The 20,052-nt window shown below is 40.1% G+C and overlaps 1 protein-coding gene across 7 annotated transcripts in view; it reads right to left on the bottom strand.

Moving 5' to 3' along the window:
- The window catches only part of LOC121876811 (nicotinamide/nicotinic acid mononucleotide adenylyltransferase 1-like), a 162,915-nt gene that overhangs the window by 118,515 nt on the left and 24,348 nt on the right, over nucleotides 1-20,052 (bottom strand). For 2 of the 7 annotated variants that reach the window (XM_042382231.1, XM_042382230.1), the window contains exon 8: nucleotides 2,746-3,167. The exons of 2 other annotated variants lie outside the window; for them this stretch is intronic. In XM_042382231.1, coding sequence (XP_042238165.1) covers nucleotides 3,095-3,167 — 73 coding nt within the window. In that variant the 3' untranslated portion in view covers nucleotides 2,746-3,094. Of the gene's footprint in view, nucleotides 1-2,745; nucleotides 3,168-11,182; nucleotides 11,242-20,052 lie in introns of those variants that run through there. 3 more of the 7 variants (XM_042382227.1, XM_042382228.1, XM_042382229.1) reach the window with 3 other exon arrangements.

Here is a 20,052-nt window from a genome sequence, read left to right as displayed (position 1 = left end):
TGTGGCCGGCCGCAGTAGGGTGCCTAAAATTAAGCCCATCAAAAACATTACCGAGGTTCTTCACCCGCCACCCACCACAGCCGCCAAGTCAGTGATAGTGATAATTATAGTGAGGATATGGACTTATATACTTTTGAGGGTTTTGACAAAGAGGCCTTGCAACCTCTGTGGTGGATAATTGATACAAGTGATACAGGTGAGGGCCAATAATCACTCTCTGCCTCGGAACCAACCCCCATCCCCATGTAGCCATCTTTTCTACTAATGTAAGTGTTAAAAACCTAACATTATTGATATTTCTTAATTATTAATTGTGTGCATACCATCATAAAATTGAAGTTATTTTTACTACAACATAGTTGTGTGTTGTCAAAAGTGGAGTTTGGGGGTTGGCCAGTCTCTATTTCAATTAATCCCACATATGTTATGCTGTTCACTACAGCGTTTCTCACTTTCCCGCGGTACCCTGTGGGATTAACGCGTAAGTGAGGTTAAATAACAGATCACAGTGATTTATATATATATATATATATATATATATATATATATATATATATATATATATATATATATATATATATATATATATATATATATATATATATATATATATATATATATATATATATATATATATATATATATATATATATATATATATATATATATATATATATATATATATATATATATATATATATACAGTATAACTACCTTTAAAAACATTAAGTTATATACATGTACAGTATTTGAGACAAGATACATGAACACCCTATCATAAGCCAGTTTGTTGTGGCGGCGTGTTGGGGTGCACGCATCTTTACCAATCAATTTTCAGACTAGTGTGACAAAGTTGGTGTTTACACTCCATCATTGGTATTAATTACCAAACCTGCCATCTTATTCTGGTCAGTGCAAATAACAATACAGGTAACCCTCATTAACGATGGGTTGCATTCACACTTAACATCGGTGAAATTATCACTAAACAAGGGATAACGGCAAAGCACGGAGGGTGAACGGTTCAAACGCAGGGTGTTAAACAGACTACAGCAGTGGCGGCTCAAGGTAAATAATAGGAGGACCGCCTAAGTCATTCACACCACTTTTGCCCAAGATTAGCCCCCACCAAACAGTAAGCATGGAAAGCAAAATAAAGCATTTGCTTCATCACAGCCACACAGAGCTCATAAACATTACTGTTAAACAGAAGTGAGTATTCCATGCTCCTCCTGTACTGTACAGTACAGTACTACTCTCTGTTGAATAGATAAATTTAGTGTTCGCTCTATTTATAAATGTCAACTAGAGAAAATAATGTTTTGCAAGTACTGTACAGCATTTCAATTTTTTTCCATGTTCTTAGGTAACTAAAGTTGAAAACCGACACATGGATTGGCTACTGTACGGTGAAGGTCACAGTATCACAAGTGCACGATCCAATCTCTACACCTGACGATCAGTCAGTGGCTGCACATACTGCAGGTCCGTTAATCATACCAAGCCTTGGGCTTTGTTTACATAAAATGATGCGACTTTCACCAACAGATGGCAGCACTTATCAGTACCATATTTGACATTTGTTTCAAGATCATATAATGTTCAGCAATATTGTGAATTTTGCAGGAAAATGTTTTATTATATTATACAAACAACAAAGACAAAGTATCCGAGTCAGAGTATCATAGTTAATGAATTATAACATCAAGGTGTCATCAGACTGAATTGCAGTACAGTATATATCACAGACATGGATGGATGGAGTCAAAAGGCCCCTTAGATTTAGGCTCAGATCAGGTGTATCATATGAGTACAGTACAGTAGTAAGAGTTACAGCTGCACTGCTCAGTATTGTACTAGTGATAATGACAAAGCCAACTTGAGATTCATGAGATATCAAGATTAAGTCCTCAAATCATAGTCTTGGACTTAAAATTGTCACTACTGTACTGTACTGCACTGTGCTGTATACAGTATATATTTTAATAATTAAAGATTTTCAAGCCAGAGAAAAGTGAATGTTCAGTTCACTTCACAGGCACTTTGAGCAAATTTACAAGGAAGGCAGTATGTGACTAAATTAATGAACAGGTATCATCTGCTGATGAACCATAAGTAGTTACTTCTTCATTTGCATGTCTCAGAGATGATAATTATGGCTAAGGTTTGGCCATGCCTAGTGAACACTTGATAGCTAATGCTAATCCTGTGATGCAAATTTTTTTTATTTATATGGCAATACATAGTATAAAAATAACAAAAGAGCTGTCTGATATTTACGAAGATTGTTTTGATTTGGAAAGAGAAAGCGAGTGTATTAGACTATACCAACTAATTCACTATTACAAATATATTTGAGAGCCCCAATTTAAGTGTCCAAACCAATCCGGGTTACAAGTTTGTGCACTTACTTTTTATTTCAACAATGCAGTACAAACATACAGTACGCATAAATTGCATGATGACTTTAAGGGGTTTGATAATACATCTCACACCATTATCTACAGTACAGGTACAGTATTGTACTGTATACGATATGGATCAATTTGATACTGCAGATATTTTGTCAGATATTTACGGTATTGTAGAGAATATTATTATCTACAGTAGTGTCGCAGTACTATAAAATAATTGTGACTTCCTAGTACTTTATTGGTGAGTCATGTTTGCATTCTTGTTCCCAGAGAATTTTCTTGGCTAAACATTAACTCTTGTAATGGACAATGAGGAATCTTAATAATTTTGATCTTTAAATTTTGCTTCATTGCTGATCATGAAATTTCTGCATACAGCAATCAATGGAGATCAAGTCAGTGTTCCTGATTTACTGTATTGTATCGTACTAAATAAAAAATGCCTTTGGAATTATTACTCTCTTGGATGAAGACTAAAACCAAATGTCTTAATACTGTAATGTGTTTAATATCGTTTGATAAATCTGTGCAAGAGGAGGACTAGGCCTTGAAAAGTTCAGATATCTTAATAAAATTGTTCATAAAAATTATGCATTGAGAGTACAGTTGATGCCTTCATCAGATTTGCTGAGGACTCATGCCACTATGAAATGTGACACTGTCGGTGTCTGTGTTGAGAGTTAGGTGCGAGTCTTCAGGATCCGGTACTTCTTGTCTTCTCTACTGATATGAAGCTCAGGACACAGTGTTGATCTGAGGGTGATATGTTCTAAACTAGAGATTACACTGTAAGACTAACTTGAGACTCAACACTTGCCTCATCTGACAGCACCCATCATACTGACTTGGGAATGAGGTTTGCTCTTCGGTTGATCCAAACTAAGGTTTTACAAGAAAAGAAATGAAATTGATCTTAAATTTTTTCTACCATGAGCCCAGATCAAGTGGCTCTTGTTATTACACTTGCCTTGTTTGGAATTTTACATTTTTGACAGTGCTAAAAAAAAGCAGAACTCATCTTTTATCATATTCTTAACATAATGATAGCACAACCTTCCCTTCACAATCACCCTTAGATAGGAAATATCAGGAGCACAGCTCTAGCATGAGATACTGGAGTTCTCTCTAGTTATACCTGCACATTTCACCAACAATCCTCTCACAGAACATAAGAGTAGCAACTCTCTCTAAGAGGAGTAAAGTTTAAAATACAAAGAACAACCCTTCTTATAAGAGGAGGCCCTCCAAGCCATTCCCATTGATCCGGTGTAAACATAACCACTGAACAGGCTAGCACCCCCACTGGCAGTGATCATTTCACCCAGGTTGAACTACGAACAAGCCTCAGGAAAGTAACTGCAACCAATTGTAGCATTTTCTCACACTTTGGTCACCTACAACATCCTTGTTCTACCCACTGTTTGCCTGGCTATTCTGTAAACATCTCACCTGCACTATTCAACATATCCACAAATGTGTCCTTTTCGTGCTTCTTAGCCTTGTAAGCCTTTCTTCTGGCTAACACTTGGCCTTCAGGTACTTCCCTGTGTCACCCATCTTCCAGGCCTTATACAATCTTCTTTACTCCTTTATCGATCCGTCTACATCTTTCCACCACATGTTACACTATGCCTGGTTGGGCCCTTCATCCAGCCACACACATCTTGTCAGCGCACTCAGCAGCACAGCCTTTATTTTGGCCTAGCATCTTGCTACTACCCTCTCCTCTCACTGGATTTTTCCAGCCTCCTTAATCAGCACTAAATGCTTCTCTTACATTCTGTTCCTTCCTACTACACCTCTCCTTCTTGGGTATATTCCTTCCTTTCTCTACCTCATAAAAACCTGTCACACACAAGCAGACACTAGTTCAATCCTTATCTGCCATTCCATCAACACCCAACCCAATTAACAGCAATGTTGTGAAAAATACATTATCTGGCAAACCTCCAAATTCACGGCACGTTCAACAGCCAAATAATTGTCCAGTTGGCCCCAGATCCAATTCTACCATTATTTCATGATATTGAAACAATAATCACCTCATAAAACAAAATAATCATATAAAAACACCAAAAAAAATTTTAAATATAAAAATGAAGTTCAGTGGCAGCTTGTTACTTGTGCTAAACCTGAAGCTGTTACACTGTACAGTACAGGTATCCCCTAGCAACAGCATTCCACTTTACGATGGTGATGTATTAAAACCACCCTCTTTTACATAAATGATGGTCATCATCTGGTCAATGCAGACACATCTCTTGGTTCACTTGTTAGTAGTGGTCTCCAGTGCCGCCGCGTGGCCACCCAGCGTGCTACAGGTTGTACCTCTCTAGTCCAGCAACCTCGACCTGACGTTGCGGACCATGGAAATTCACCCTTTTCCTGGATAGATAGTGACTTGTGCTTATGCTTGGAAGCACTAGCACCACTTCTCTGCATCATGGTCTCTTTGAAGACATATTAAAGGGTTAAATGTCGTATAGTAGCTTCCACAAATTTCGCGAGTTTTTAATTCTTACACTATTTTATTGGAACCAAAAAAAAAAAAAAATTTGTCGGCGAAACTTGAATTTCGCGGGTTTGAACGGCGCCAACGGCAGTCGGCGTGCTATCGTGTAAATGTCATTTTCTTATGTACAAGATTCATTATTGTTTATTACTGAATGTCATTTTATTGAATTAATGTTTATGTGTGCAAAGAGCAATACAATTCATTAATATCGTAGAATATTAAAACACACGAGAAATAACACAACATTGTTTTCGTTGATTACAAAGCTAGTGACTGACTGGTTCTACATATAAAACTGAAGAAAATAAGACGGTTGTAGCTGTAGTAAAATTAATATGGTTGTTTTAAGTAATGTTATTTAATGTTAATAAATGGAACAATAGAAGTAGCTAACGACAATGGTAAAAAAAGAGATCGGCGTATGTAAGTCGTACACATAACATATCTTTCTTACATAAGAATATGAAAGCAACACTTATTTACTGTTCATATATAGTGTAATTAATGTTTCTGAATTTGTTTTTATTGAATTAATGTGTGTGTGTGTGCAAAATTAACAATACAATTTATTAATAATAAGTGGAATATTAGAGAGAGGCAGACGGCTGCGGCATTGTTTATGTTAAACTAAACCAGTGACTGATTGGTTCTACATATAAAACTGAAGAAAATAAGACCCTAATTTTAGCTGTAGTAAAATTAATGCAAAAATGATAATATGGTTGTTTGAAGTACCTGTAATGTTATTTAATGTTAATAAATGGAACAATATAAGTAGCTAACGATAATGGTAAAAGAAGTCGGCGTATGTAAGTGCGCATGTGACTATATACGTCATTACTCTACATAAGAATATGAAAGCAACACTTATTTACTGCTCATATATATTGAAGGGTTAAATGTTGTACTCTGTATAGACAAGCAGAGAGAGAGAAGCGCCGAACTGCCGGATGTAAACAAACCTTAATTTCCGCGGCTTTGTTTGGTTTTTTTGAAGTTAGCCCACCTGGGCATAGGTCACTGATCCACATTAGGGCCTGAGGGCAAATTAATACTCCTGTAATAATAATTCAGATAAATAAAAAAAAAAAAAAAAGCTGCCTATCCTATGGACAAACTAAAATCGTTCGACCGAGTTTCGGACCACAGAATGCCGGACTAGAAGGTAACCTTTACAGTACAAGATTTGTTCCATGGTGCTCGCATGGACGTGACTGTATATCACGATTATATCGGTCAGGATCGGTGTTGTTACTTATCACGGTGTTTTTACCTTACAGTAAGAGGACATCACTAACATTCACACTGTACTCTGTTTTGGTGATTGTGAAGTGATTTGGGCTGTTTTTGTGACAGTAAAGTGCTTTGCCTCTGTTGTTGTGAACATGTGAGAAGTGTCGGCCACAATAATGTTATCATCGTTCAGTGTGTTTTGTGCCGAAATGAGCAGTGTAACTTGGAAATGTCTGGGAAGGCCACAGACCCAGGAAAACTTTTGTCTCTGGTAGGTAAGCATGACATAGTGAAGTGGCATGAAACTGCCCAGAGGCTGTGAGTCACAGTAACGCTCCACTCTGCCTTCAAGAGTCCACTTAACTGGAAGAACAATGATGACCAGGCTTGTTCTTAGGACATGGTGAGTGTTGTTTAATTGAATTGTAGGTATATTAATTGTGTAGGACTTTCTTTCAGTGATACATGAGTGTGTCCAACTGACTGGGAGCATATCCCAGTAATACTCATCCCGATCTATGATATTTTGGCGTGGAAGCTAACCCAACTGTAAGTAGGGGATACCTGTGCTGGTGTAGGAGGCAGGGTTCAGTCTATCTTTATGTTGGGACCATTATACTGTACCTCACTATGTTGGGACCATTATACTGTACCTCACTATGCTGGGACCATTATACTGTACCTCACTATGTTGGGACCATTATACTGTACCTCACTATGTTGGGACCATTATACTGCACCTCACTATGCTGGGACTTATACTACCTCACTATGTTGGGACCATTATACTGTACCTCACTATGTTGGGACCATTATACTGTACCTCACTATGTTGGGACCATTATACTGTACCTCACTATGCTGGGACCATTATACTGTACCTCACTATGTTGGGACCATTATACTGTACCTCACTATGTTGGGACCATTATACTGTACCTCACTATGCTGGGACCATTATACTGTACCTCACTATGTTGGGACCATTATACTGTACCTCACTATGTTGTGACCATTATACTGTACCTCACTATGTTGGGACCATTATACTGTACCTCACTATGCTGGGACCATTATACTGTACCTCACTATGTTGGGACCATTATACTGTACCTCACTATGTTGGGACCATTATACTGTACCTCACTATGTTGTGACCATTATACTGTACCTCACTATGTTGGGACCATTATACTGTACCTCACTATGTTGTGACCATTATACTGTACCTCACTATGTTGTGACCATTATACTGTACCTCACTATGTTGGGACCATTATACTGTACCTCACTATGTTGGGACCATTATACTGTACCTCACTATGTTGGGACCATTATACTGTACCTCACTATGTTGGGACCATTATACTGTACCTCACTATGTTGTGACCATTATACTGTACCTCACTATGTTGGGACCATTATACTGTACCTCACTATGTTGTGACCATTATACCGTACCTCACTATGTTGGGACCATTATACTGTACCTCACTATGTTGGGACCATTATACCCAAGTAAGAGGAAGAAAAAGAAGAGGAAGAAAGACTAAGAGGAAGAGTAATTATAATATTTGGGAATTCTTTATTTGATTTTCACAGGATGTAGGAGTGAAGGGAGTCACTAAAACTTGCTGGAAAAGTTGCCCAAATGAATGGAGAATTAATTATCAATACAGCACAAAATGCAGTGTGCACCACAGTACTGTACTGAGAGAGATACTATTGTGTATGTTTCTTTATATGAAAAACTTATTTATCTTTCTGGCTTCCTATGTCAGTTCATAGTGTGTGAACTTTTTGTGCAATAAGGACACATTTCACACACTCAGACAAAGGAAAACTAAAGATACTCAAATAAAACTGAAGTAATACCCTGTAGCTTATTTATCAAAATAAATCAAATCATGAATCTTGTTATGATCTGTTTTCAGCTGTATGTTTAAGTGTATATTACAATATATACTTTACAATGAACATTCCTGGTATTAAACATAATACAGTAGAAATGCAAATCTCTCTCAAATTGCAAGAAATCTACAATATTATACAGTACTGTACAAACAATATCCAGCACCTACCTAGATACACTAAATTTCAACTTTGTAGTAACATTAGAATACCTTATACAGTATGTTTACAACACTCATACACATTAACTACCCAATAATATAACAGCATGAAAAACATAAAAAAAATATGTGTACTTTCCTGCTGGGTGATTGGGAACATACCAGTAACAGCACTACAGTACAGTATAGGCTTACTGTAATTTATTTATTTTTTTTTTTTTACGGGGATTCGCCCACCCGGGCACAGGTCATCGACCCACAACGGGGCCTGAGGGGGGGGGGAAGGGGAGGGGCGAATAAGAATAAAAAGAAATTAAAAATAGAAAAGGAAAAGGTTATATCAATCTACACCACAAAGATGTCGGAAAACCAGCTTTTTAAAGTGAGACAGATAGTATGAGTATGGAAACACAGAAGAAGGCAGAGCATTCCACAGTTTGGCTGTGTGAGGAAAGAAGGATGTACTATAACGGGTTATTCTAGTGTGACCGACATCCACAGAGAAATGGTGGGCACCGCGGGTAAGACGTGTGTTACGAGCCCCACGGCTTTGCCGGCGGTACACAGGATGCCAAATCCACCGAACAATGCCCGTTAAAGTACCTGTAAAAGAGAGAGAGTGAAGCAACATTGTGGCGAACGGAAAGGGAAGAAAGATTGTCAACTAAAGGAGGAGAGTTAATAAGACGATATGCCTCTGATTCCACCCTATCTAACAGTTGGACAGAAGAAGAGCCACCCCAGATATGAAGCAAGAGAAGAAAAAACAATGCAGCTTCTTTCACAGAGATGAACAAAATACTGTACAGTACTGTGCATATCAGAGCCAAGATGGGAAACGGTTTAAATGAAGCTATCAATTGTTTATGAACAATGGCTATGGAAGATATTGATAATAATATATGTAGGTTAGTTGAAAATTGATGTTTGAAAACATTCTAATCAGACAAAATACCCAATTAGAGAGCAAAGTTAAAAAATAAAATAAAAACCAAACTATCTCCCCAGCTGTCTTAGCAGGAGTGTTGTGTTACGGTGTTGTCTTTCATCCATCTGGCTTACTCCTGTCACTTCATACATTACCCCCAACATCATACAGTATACCAGAACCACATCTACTTCCAAAAACTATTCCCCCACACTTTCTTATTATGCTTTTACACATCACTGCTTCCTTGTGTTCAGAGTTCCTCCCTTATCTCCATTTCACCTTCTACCTTACCATCCACCTCTGAATTATATACAATCTTTCACTTTCCACTTTCTCAATACCAAAGTAAAATTTAAAAACAAGGAAAAGAATACAATGTATACAAATACATTATGAAATCACTATTATTGTGATTCTGAGTAACAAAAAAATGCAAGACAAATGATTCCTTTTCTCCCTTGTTTAAAAACACCTTCATGTCACTTTTCCCCAAAACAAGTTTCTGAACACACCAACTGTCTACAACACAGGCACCAAAAATATTCTGAAACGTTGCTAATGTGAGGAAGAAGAAAGAGGTGTATACAAGGGAGGAAATAATGATCAAGGAAAGAATGAATAAAAGGAGGTTTCTCATAAGAATTTTGCAACTGTTTTACAGAAACTTCTGGTGTCTAATATTTCTTGCAACAAAATGTTTTTCAAGCCCTGAATGAGGATATCCACGGCATCTCCCTCCCACTAAAATAAGAACACTGATATTACAGGTATTGATAAAAAAATAATAATAATAAAATATATTAATTAATTAATACAAAGGTAATAACTTCTAATCTCATCAAGAGTGATAGTGTTTCACAGCAGTTAAATGGAGGAAACTTCAGATGCATCAACTTTTACATAATATAGGGTCCTTATTTATGCTTTCTAGCTTAACTTGGAGATACTGTATCCATTTTAATCCCTTGACTAAAACATGGGCAAACAATTACAGGTATTAAGATGAACCTTATCTAGAAAAGCTAGAATACATTTGAAGTACCTGGCATGTACCCATTGTGTTTATAATAAGAGCAAACAATATTTTAGTGCTGAAAATATCCATATTTTCAATATACTTCCGGAGACATTTAGCCCAGAGTTTCTGTACAAATGCCATGGGAGATACAGTACTCTTAATCATGTACATTAAGTGATATAATCTCTTACCTCTTCCAAGGTCTATAGGTATGTGGCATAAAATTTGTCATCAATAAACTCTCACAAAAACATTCACACCGCCTGAGTGAGTACCGGGGTAAAGGAGGACAATTAACAGGCCCATCACAGTTGATCAATTTGGTGGCAACATTACATCAAGGAAATGATACACATATGAAGGAGTACTGTACCTGTGAAGGAGTACTGTACCTGTGAAGGAGTACTGTACCTGTGAAGGAGTACTGTACCTGTGGAGTAGTACTGTACCTGTGAAGGAGTACTGTACCTGTGGGGTAGTACTGTACCTATGGAGGAGTACTGTACCACCTTGTTCAATGTTTCAACTTAATACTGTAATTAGGTGTACTGTACTTGTTTTAATCAGGGAAATTAAAAAAGTGTCTCCCAAAGCACACACACACACACCTACCTATAACAAATTTCATGATAAAAATATACTTTACAGTATTCGTTCTAGTAATATTTAACCAACTTGCCTTGCTTTAAATATAAATTCCTTTATTGAGTTTCACTGCACTGTACAGTATATTGCATACAGTACTAGATCTTATTATTGTGTTAACAAATACAGGTAAGAGTAATTAATATATCCCAATTAAACTTACAGGTGTATGTGAACTCCTGAACCAATTTATCAGGATGTAACTGTTTATCTTTAGGTATTCATGAAACGATCATTACTTGGGAAAAGGTCGCTAATTTCATACAGTAACTACTTTACTATATACGGTACATACTGTATAATTACTGACTTCGAGTAAAGCTTTACAACTTGTAATCTTGGCTCTCACATTACCTCTATTAACTTTTTTCTTTCCATAAGTTTAATGTAGTTCACCATTCTGTCAGCATCACCTACAAACATTAAGAAAACCCACATGATAAAGTGTCACTTAAACAAGAGATCTGTGGTTATCAGCATTTTAAATAACTGTCAATTATTAGCAGGCAAAGATAGCCTACCTACAGTACAGTATACAGCTACCAAATGTTTTCAAAGTTGACCGCAACTAACCATATGGTGTTGTACACTGGGTGCATCAGCCATACACTGGGTGAGATATGGTGGGCTACACCTCAGTGTATGAATCCCCCTCAAAGGTTGTCACACACTAAGTCTCCAATCATCACAAAACATGTACTATACAGTATATTCAAAGATTGTAAATTTGTAAAATCAACTTTCATTCACAAATACTAAAATTTTAAACTGACTAAAGGAACCTTTAAGCTGGGGTACTGACCTCACCTAACACTGCATGTATCTGACCATAACCTCCGCTTTCTTGTCACCTCACTTCTAACTATACAGAGCATTAAGGAGACTTGAAGGTTTATGTGAGGTCAGATAATGTGTTTTAAGTATCGTTATGACATCTGTATGCTTAAATTTTCAAGAGAGAGAGAGAGAGTACTGCACGTATTTGCCGACAAGATAGTGCGTGAAGCTTACACAAGAGGTTTCCAGAAGCTAGCAAAACACTGTAACAACTCTCCCAAACAAGTGTAAAATAATGATGAAACTGCTCTCAACTGGTGAGGATTCAAGTTCTCACACATGGACAGCATCACCATTTTTACTCGAGTGAATGTTGCGGACCGCACCACACCGTACCAGCTTCAGCACCAAACAGAGAAAAAAGACATTTCCTGGGCACTATAGGCCAAATAAAATGGCTTGGGTAACTCATGAAATATTCCAGCAACAGTTTAACAGCAATCAGATTTGAACACAAAACTTTAAGGAACATTACTGTGATGAATTTTTATCAATATATCATGGGCTACATTTAAGTTTCTTATGTTTCTAGTAGACCACTACTGTACAAGGAGCCAACTATTGGCACACAATTGAGGGGCTCCGGACCATAACCCGCTAAGAGCTACATACTGCAGAAACGTGTTTTGTATTGTATTGTATTCCCCAACTTTTCCTCTGTCCCCTGGGTAACATGTACATGTGGGTGAGAGTCCTATGAAAAGACTATTGTATGTTATACATTCCTACCTGAGCATTTTTATCCATATTTTTATTTTGGCACTTAGCAGATTCTGGTCAAGAGCTCCTCACTTATTAACCACAGCAGATCTGTCCCCAACCACTGTGAAAAATCTAAACATTCCCCAGGTTGCCATCTTTGTTTTCAATGGTCACTCATAATTTCCAAACTCATTATTTCCCTATTTATTGTACAATCTTTTATTTATGCAGTTAACCTTTATATGCATTCTAAGAGAACAGTACAGTACAGTGCTTGGAATGAGATGTGAAACATGTGCCGAGACTGTGACAGCTGACACTCATGATATATATATATATATATATATATACAATCAACACCTCAACCCGCCAGGATTCGAACCCACGGCCCACAAGCCTATGACTGTGACCGGGGAACGCTAACCGCTGGACCACCAGGATACAAAAGCAGTCCTAGACTTTGTTATATTTCACACAAAGCCTGTTCAACGAGCTTATGACGCCGTGAACCTCTAAAAGCTCGTTGAACAGGCTTTGTGTGGGATCCTGAGATCCAGCGATACTGATCACGCAATTAATACTGACAGAATATTCATAGAAGTCGTGTGCTTTATTGGGCTAAAAAAAAAAAAAAAAAAAAAAAAAAATTATATATATATATATATATATATATATATATATATATATATATATATATATATATATATATATATATATATATATATATATATATATATATATATATATATATATATATATATATATATATGTATGTATATGTATATGTAGATGTAGATGTAGTGTAGATGTAGATGTAGATGTAGATGTAGATGTAGATCAGATGTAGATGTAGATGTAGATAGATGTAGATGTAGATGTAGTGTGAATGTGAATGTAGATGAATGTAGATGTAGATGTAGATGTAGATGTAGATGTATATGTAGATGTAGATGTAGATGTGAATATATATATATATATATATATATATATATATATATATATATATATATATATATATATATATATATATATATATATATATATATATATATATATATATTGGGCCCTACAGTGCTAGGCCAAAATATGAAGACACTAAAAGCAGTTCTAGACTCTGTTATATTTCACACAAAGCCTGTTCATCGAGCTGATAGGCCATGGAACTCATTGGGAAACTGCCCGTGCTGCCCCTTAATGGTGTCATAGCATTTTACCGAATCCAGCTGGTATGAACAGCAGGTACATATATATACTTCATTTTTAGTCCATATAACCTCGGACTTTGAACATATAATCAACAACTCACCAGCAAGGGAATCGAACCCTCGACCTACTGGGTGTGACTAGAGAACGCTTACCGGCGTGTTATATGGACTAAAATGAAGTATCTATCTATATATCTATATATCTATATCATATATATCTATATATATATATATATATATATATATATATATATATATATATATATATATATATATATATATATATATATATATATATATATATATATATATATATACTGTATATATATATAATATATATATATAATATATATATATATATATATATATATATATATATATATATATATATATATATATATATATATATATACTGCAATTGGTCATCTCTTTTTTTTTTCTTTTTCTTTTCAAATTTATTAGGTGCAATTTGGTGATTACCAAAAGATGTGAACCCTAAAAAAAATTTGCTGTGCTGTACACTGGTACAGTATTTTCTTAGAATAGTATTTACTTAAAGTAACTTAGGTCTTTAATTCCTTGTTTTATAGTACAGTGGTCCCTCGGTTAATAGGCACAATCCGTTCCCAGGGTTGTTTGTTAACGAAACCATTGTTTCAATGGGTTTTTGGGTAATTGGTTCAGCCCACCAAAATTGCCTAAATTAACAAAAAAAGGTAGAAAAAGTTCACTTTTTGAGGTGTGTATGTAAAGGCTCTGGATGATGATGCTGATGTGAATTTGAAGTGGGAGGAGGGAAGAGGTGGAGGTGGAGGAGGAGCATTTACTGCTTCTTGGAAGGTGAGTCACCTGTGAGTCACCTTCCATGAAAAGTATCACAGGAACCTCTGGACGGCCGATTCCCCACCATGAACATCCTCTCCTCTTGAAGTGGAAGGCTGAGGGATAGCATCATCCTCTCTCCTTCTTGAAGTGGAAGGCAGAGGGATAGCATCTTGTTCCCTCTGCCTTTTACTGAAGAAAGTGTCAATTGTGGTCGGTGGGGCATCTCTCCTCCTCACCATTAACTTATGTTTAAAGGAGACCATTGAGTGTAACATGACACATAACATCTCATCCAGTTGCTTCAAGTCATCAGGAGTAAGTTCCTCCTCATGAGACATCACAAGCTCTTCGACATCATCCTCTTCCACTTCAAGGCCCAATGACTGACCAATGGACACAATCTCCTGGAACAACTCTGTTTCTTCCTCAAATCCCTCAAAATCATGAACTACTGATAGCCACAATTAACTCCATGAAGAATTGAGGATCTAGTGAACACTAACGCCATGATGACACAATCAATTTGTACCCAGGATGTTGGTGTATCTTCAAGAACTGTGTGAGTGTTGGTTGGGATCATTGAAGTTGCTGATGACACCAAAACATTTTCTTCATGTACAACTTCTGAGTTGCTGATCACATTCTGGTCCATTGGCTGTATGATTGATGTAGCAGTGTTGGGAGGCAAAACAACACTTTCACAAAGTCAAATTGATACTCCAAATTTCTGGCAAGTTTCAGGGTCATGACCAGGAACGCTATCCATGAGGGAAAGAGCTTTTAAAGGAGTTTATTGGTGGTTAGGTAGCTCTGACCGAAGGGCAAACACATCAACAGCCCATTCATTAAGAGGCTGTCTTGTCTTACGCCTTACGGTTGGACTTCGTAAACTCCAAGCTTTATTCTTACACCACTTTCTTAGCCGGCTTGAACACCTGGGGTTTTCAGTGGTAGACAAGCATAGGCTTCAGTCAAATCCTAAAAGCATTAGCAAGCAATAGAGTGAGGCAGTCTTTCATGGGTTTATGCCCAAGTAAAGAGGCTTCATCTCTGGCGATGAATGTTCTTTGGGCATCTTTTTCCAGAACAGCCCAGTTTAAATCTGATGAACACTTGCTGTGGGAGATAATTTTCTTCTTCCATCAGTTCTTAAAATTCCACTAAAAACTTTGCTGCCCCTTCCTTATCTGCACTAGCAGCTTCACCATACCTAACAACACTGAAAGAAATGTCACTTCTTTTCTTAAATTTTTGAACCAGCCTTTGCTGGCCGAAAATCTTCAAATTCTGTGCCTGAAGAACCAGGTTGATCTGTCTTTAAATGTTCGTAAATCTCCTGGCTCTTTCTAAATAGATTCAATGAAACTGAATCACCTTTCATCTGTTTTTCCTAATCCAGATGAGAAGTAACCTCTCAGTTTCTGCAATTAAGGGATCTACTTTTAAACACTCTGGTAGATTTGTCTCTACTTTCACTTCTTTAAATTTGTCTTTCTGTGCAGAATTGTCGACACAGTTGATGTCGACATATATATTCTTTGCATAAGCGCATTTCAATTCCTAATGCCTTGTTCATGTTTTTTATAATTTCCTTAGCGGTTTGGATTGAAGTAAACTATCTTGATCTCTTAGGCCCCATGCTGGATTCAAACAATGTCAACCAAGTGATCTTTTAGGTACTCAACTTACTTGTAAATAAAGAATATTTTCTTTAAAATAACACTGCACTCGCTATATATTGTCAATATGTAAATAAATTTCAAAATGACCAATAATTTGCTTGGAAATGCAAGAAAAAAGAGTTTAGTTGAAGAGAGTCTCAAGCAAGATGTTACCTCCACTGAAAACAGAGAGAGACTAGCAGCTTGTTTGCTGTGTTAAGAGGCTGGATGGGCGCGCCAAACTAGTCACTTTACCTTCAGTTATGTTCAATAATTGTTAAAATGACTAAAAATTTAATATTAAACTTTTAAAATTATTGAATAGTATAAACTTCTTGATGTTACTAAAATAGTAAGGAATTTAAGCCAGATTACTGTTAGCGGACTAATACTAAAAGCTGGTTGACCCGCCAAGTCTGGCGAAAACTTGTTAGATAAAACAATAAGAAACTTCGTTAACGAGGATTGCTCATTAACCGAAGTTAAGAATCTTATGGGAGGTAACTCGTTAACCGAGGCGCTCGTTAACCGAGGGATCACTGTACTGTACAATCGTATAGTATTAAACAAGTAAACTTCCTTCAAATATGACGTTTACAGGGTGTCAACAAGATAATTGTCAGAGGACAAGTCATGGGTATAAGGCTAAGGGTCTATTAGGCTGAAGGTGACCATGAGGATGATGTAGGTTATGTATATAAGCTACTGTGCCAAGTAGCAACCCTGTACATAAGCTACTGTGCCGAGTAGCATTTATATATATTATCACGTGGCAACACTGCACGTGTTATGTGGCAACATTGCCCCGAGGCTGCCATGTGGCAAGGCGCCCCAGTCTGACCGTGTGAGCCGTGCATGGCACACGCTGGTCACCACTTGTATTTCTCTCATCCACAATAAACGAACTCAGTGTTACTCAGTGTTTCCCTAGCCATCACTGCATTCTTCAGGGCACACTAGTAACCTTCATGGCGCAGTGTCTAGGATCTGTGGACTTACAATGTGTGTGAACAATGCCGACAGTTACGTCTGCCGGTGATGCGCGTCGACTCAGTGTGTTGTGTTGTGTTGCGCTGTGTTTCGCCGCGATGTGCAGTGTTGCTCCGTCACAGTGCGTTTTAGTGACGGTGGCAGTGTTAGTGTCAGTGTATTAGTGTGTGTCTAGAGCTGAGTTGTGCATTGGCCTGTGTTTTTGCGGTACCCACGGAGCACGCAGGCGCACACCCTTCTCGTGCGACATCCGGTGGGACACTGGTCTTGCCTCTGCCTCTGCCCGAGTCCGCCGTCCACCACGCTCCGCTCTCAGAGACACACACACACGCAGGCACGCACGCACTCACTCACTCACGGACAGGACAGTGGACCTGGACCATAAGCGTGATTTTTGTGCTGTTTATGTCTTATATATGTGGTTCGAGCTGTTGAGGCGCCACTTTATATATTAAACAGTGCAGTCCACGCACACACAAAGATGGGAGGTAAGAAGGGACGTCAAGATGGGAGACACGACTCCCCACCACCTTCTCCTCCACCCGGCGCAGACTCTCATCCTCCACCTCCAGTGACGGACATTGCCACAATTCTGAGGTGGATGGACGACCGGGACGAGCGACGTAGATAAATGGATTTTCAGAGGGAGGAGACACGAAGAGTGGAGGAAAAGCTGCATTTTGAGGCACTCCAGGTGGTAGTGACTGAATGTCGGTCATACGAGGCCACCAAGTCCGCCACTTCTGCCTTACGGGCCCCACCTGCTGTGAGAGCTATCTCACAATACAAGAAGGATAAGAAGGCGGCCAACAACGCGAAGGCTGCCACACGTTCTTCCACGCCTCCGCCTAGTGCTTCCTGTGGCAGCTGTGGAAAGCAGCACAGCCCCAAGACTTGCCCGGCCGCCGACGCACTGTGTCGTGGATGTGACCGTAGGGCCACTGGTCTAACACAGACAGGTGCCCTGCACGAGGCCACAAGTGTCAGGCCTGTGGTCGCTATGGACACTACGACAAGTGCTGCCGCCAACCCAAGCCCAAAAGCCCGAGACGAGGAGGAAAGCAGCGCACTTCCCTCGGGGTGGTTCGCACACAGCCCCCTCCAGATGGCCCACGCAGCCCCAAGCAGCAGCGGAGTCACATCAGGAGGGTGGAATCGACCACACGCCCCAGGGCTACCCCTTCCCCTACTATCCGCGTCGCCGTCACACACGGTGATGTGTCGGGTCACATCGAGGTGATACCGGACACCGGCGCCGATACTACGGTGATTGGGTTGAAGCACCTCCAGAAACTGGGCCTCACCAAACGCAGCCTGGGACCACCGCCGCAGCTGCAGTACTACAATGCGGACGGTTCCCAGATGCCGGACGCTGTGGGCTCCTTTCAAGCAGAGATCACCTACGGCGACAGGTCGTGTCACGGATGGATCGACGTGCAGCCTACTCTCGCTACACCCTTGTTGTCGTGGGAGCACTGCAAGGAGTTAGGCGTGGTGCCCAGAGACTTTCCCGAGCAGATCCCAGCTGCTCGTTACACCGCCAGCAGGGTGCGTGAGTCGACGAGCGACGCGCCTGGCGCTGCCACACAGAGCTGCCCAGAACCTGCGTCCACTCCCTCCCCGCCTCCACCCAAGTCACGGCTGCTTCCTCTTCACAGCGAGACGTCCCCTTCAGCCGCAAGGGCCTACTTCCTGAAGGAGTACTCGGATGTGCTGGTGACGAAGGAGGCCCTACGGACCGCGCCACTGAAAGCTATGGCGGGTCCGCCTATGAGGATACACCTGCGGGAAGATGCGCAGCCATTTGCCATACACACTCCCCGGTTGATTCCTCTCGCCTTCAGGGATTCAGTCAAGAAGGAACTGGATTCCATGGTGGCCCAGGGTGTCATCGTACCCGTTGGTGACGACCCATCCCCTTGGTGCCACCCTCTAGTCGCTGTGGCTAAGACTAACGGTGGAGTGCGGATTACTACCGACTTGTCTAAACTAAACAGCCAGGTGTCCCGTCCCGCCCATCCTTCACCCACACCTTTTGCAGCTATACGGAGTGTGGATCCGAAGGTACGGCACTTCTCGACGATGGACGCCCTCTGTGGCTACTGGCAGATCCCACTGAAGAAGGAGGATCAGCCACTCACCACTTTCATCACGCCTTACGGACGCTTCCGCTACTGCCGTGGCCCTATGGGATTCGCTGCTACGGGGGACGCCTTCTGTCTCCGTGGTGACATGGCACTTCAAGGCGTGACCAACTGCGTGAAGGTAGTGGACGACGTCCTCCTTTACGATGAGGACTACCTGACGCATCTTCGCCGCATCGACGAGGTACTGACCAGGTGTAGGACGCACGGCATCACTCTGAATGCCGAGAAGTTCGTCTTGGCCGCACCTGCAGTGTCTTTCTGCGGCTACCGACTCTCAAGGGATGGCATTGCTGCGGACCCGGAGAAAGTTCGCGCCATAGCGGACTTTGCGAAACCTGCCAACCTTACGGATCTCAGGTCTTTCATGGGCCTGGTGAACCAGCTGGCAGAATTTTCCCCTGACGTCTCCGCCGCTGCCGGGCCTCTCCGCCCCCTGATGAGCCCCAAGAGGACGTTCACGTGGACCCCTGACCACGACCTCGCCTTTCATAAGGTGAAGGAGGCCCTGTCAAGTCCACCTATCCTCGCTACTTTCGACCCAGCGCTCCCCACCGTCCTCCAGACAGACGCCTCGCGCCTGTACGGGGTTGGTTACGCCCTTCTCCAGGATCACGGTGGAGGAAAGTACCGGCTCGTACAGTGTGGCTCTCGCTTCCTCACCGATGCTGAGTCTCGCTACGCTACCATCGAGCTGGAGCTGCTGGCAGTGGTATGGGCCTTATCGAAGTGCAAGTTCTACTTGATTGGCCTACAGCACTTTGACCTCATCACAGACCACAGGCCCTTGGTCCCCATTCTTAACCACTATTCGCTGGACGCCATCGAGAATCCCCGCCTCCAGCGCCTGAAGGAGAAGA

This window comes from Homarus americanus, unplaced genomic scaffold (genome assembly GCF_018991925.1).
Source record: "Homarus americanus isolate GMGI-L3 unplaced genomic scaffold, GMGI_Hamer_2.0 scaffold50281, whole genome shotgun sequence".
Lineage (NCBI taxonomy): Eukaryota > Metazoa > Arthropoda > Malacostraca > Decapoda > Nephropidae > Homarus > Homarus americanus.
This window is presented reverse-complemented; position numbering and strand designations above follow the sequence as displayed.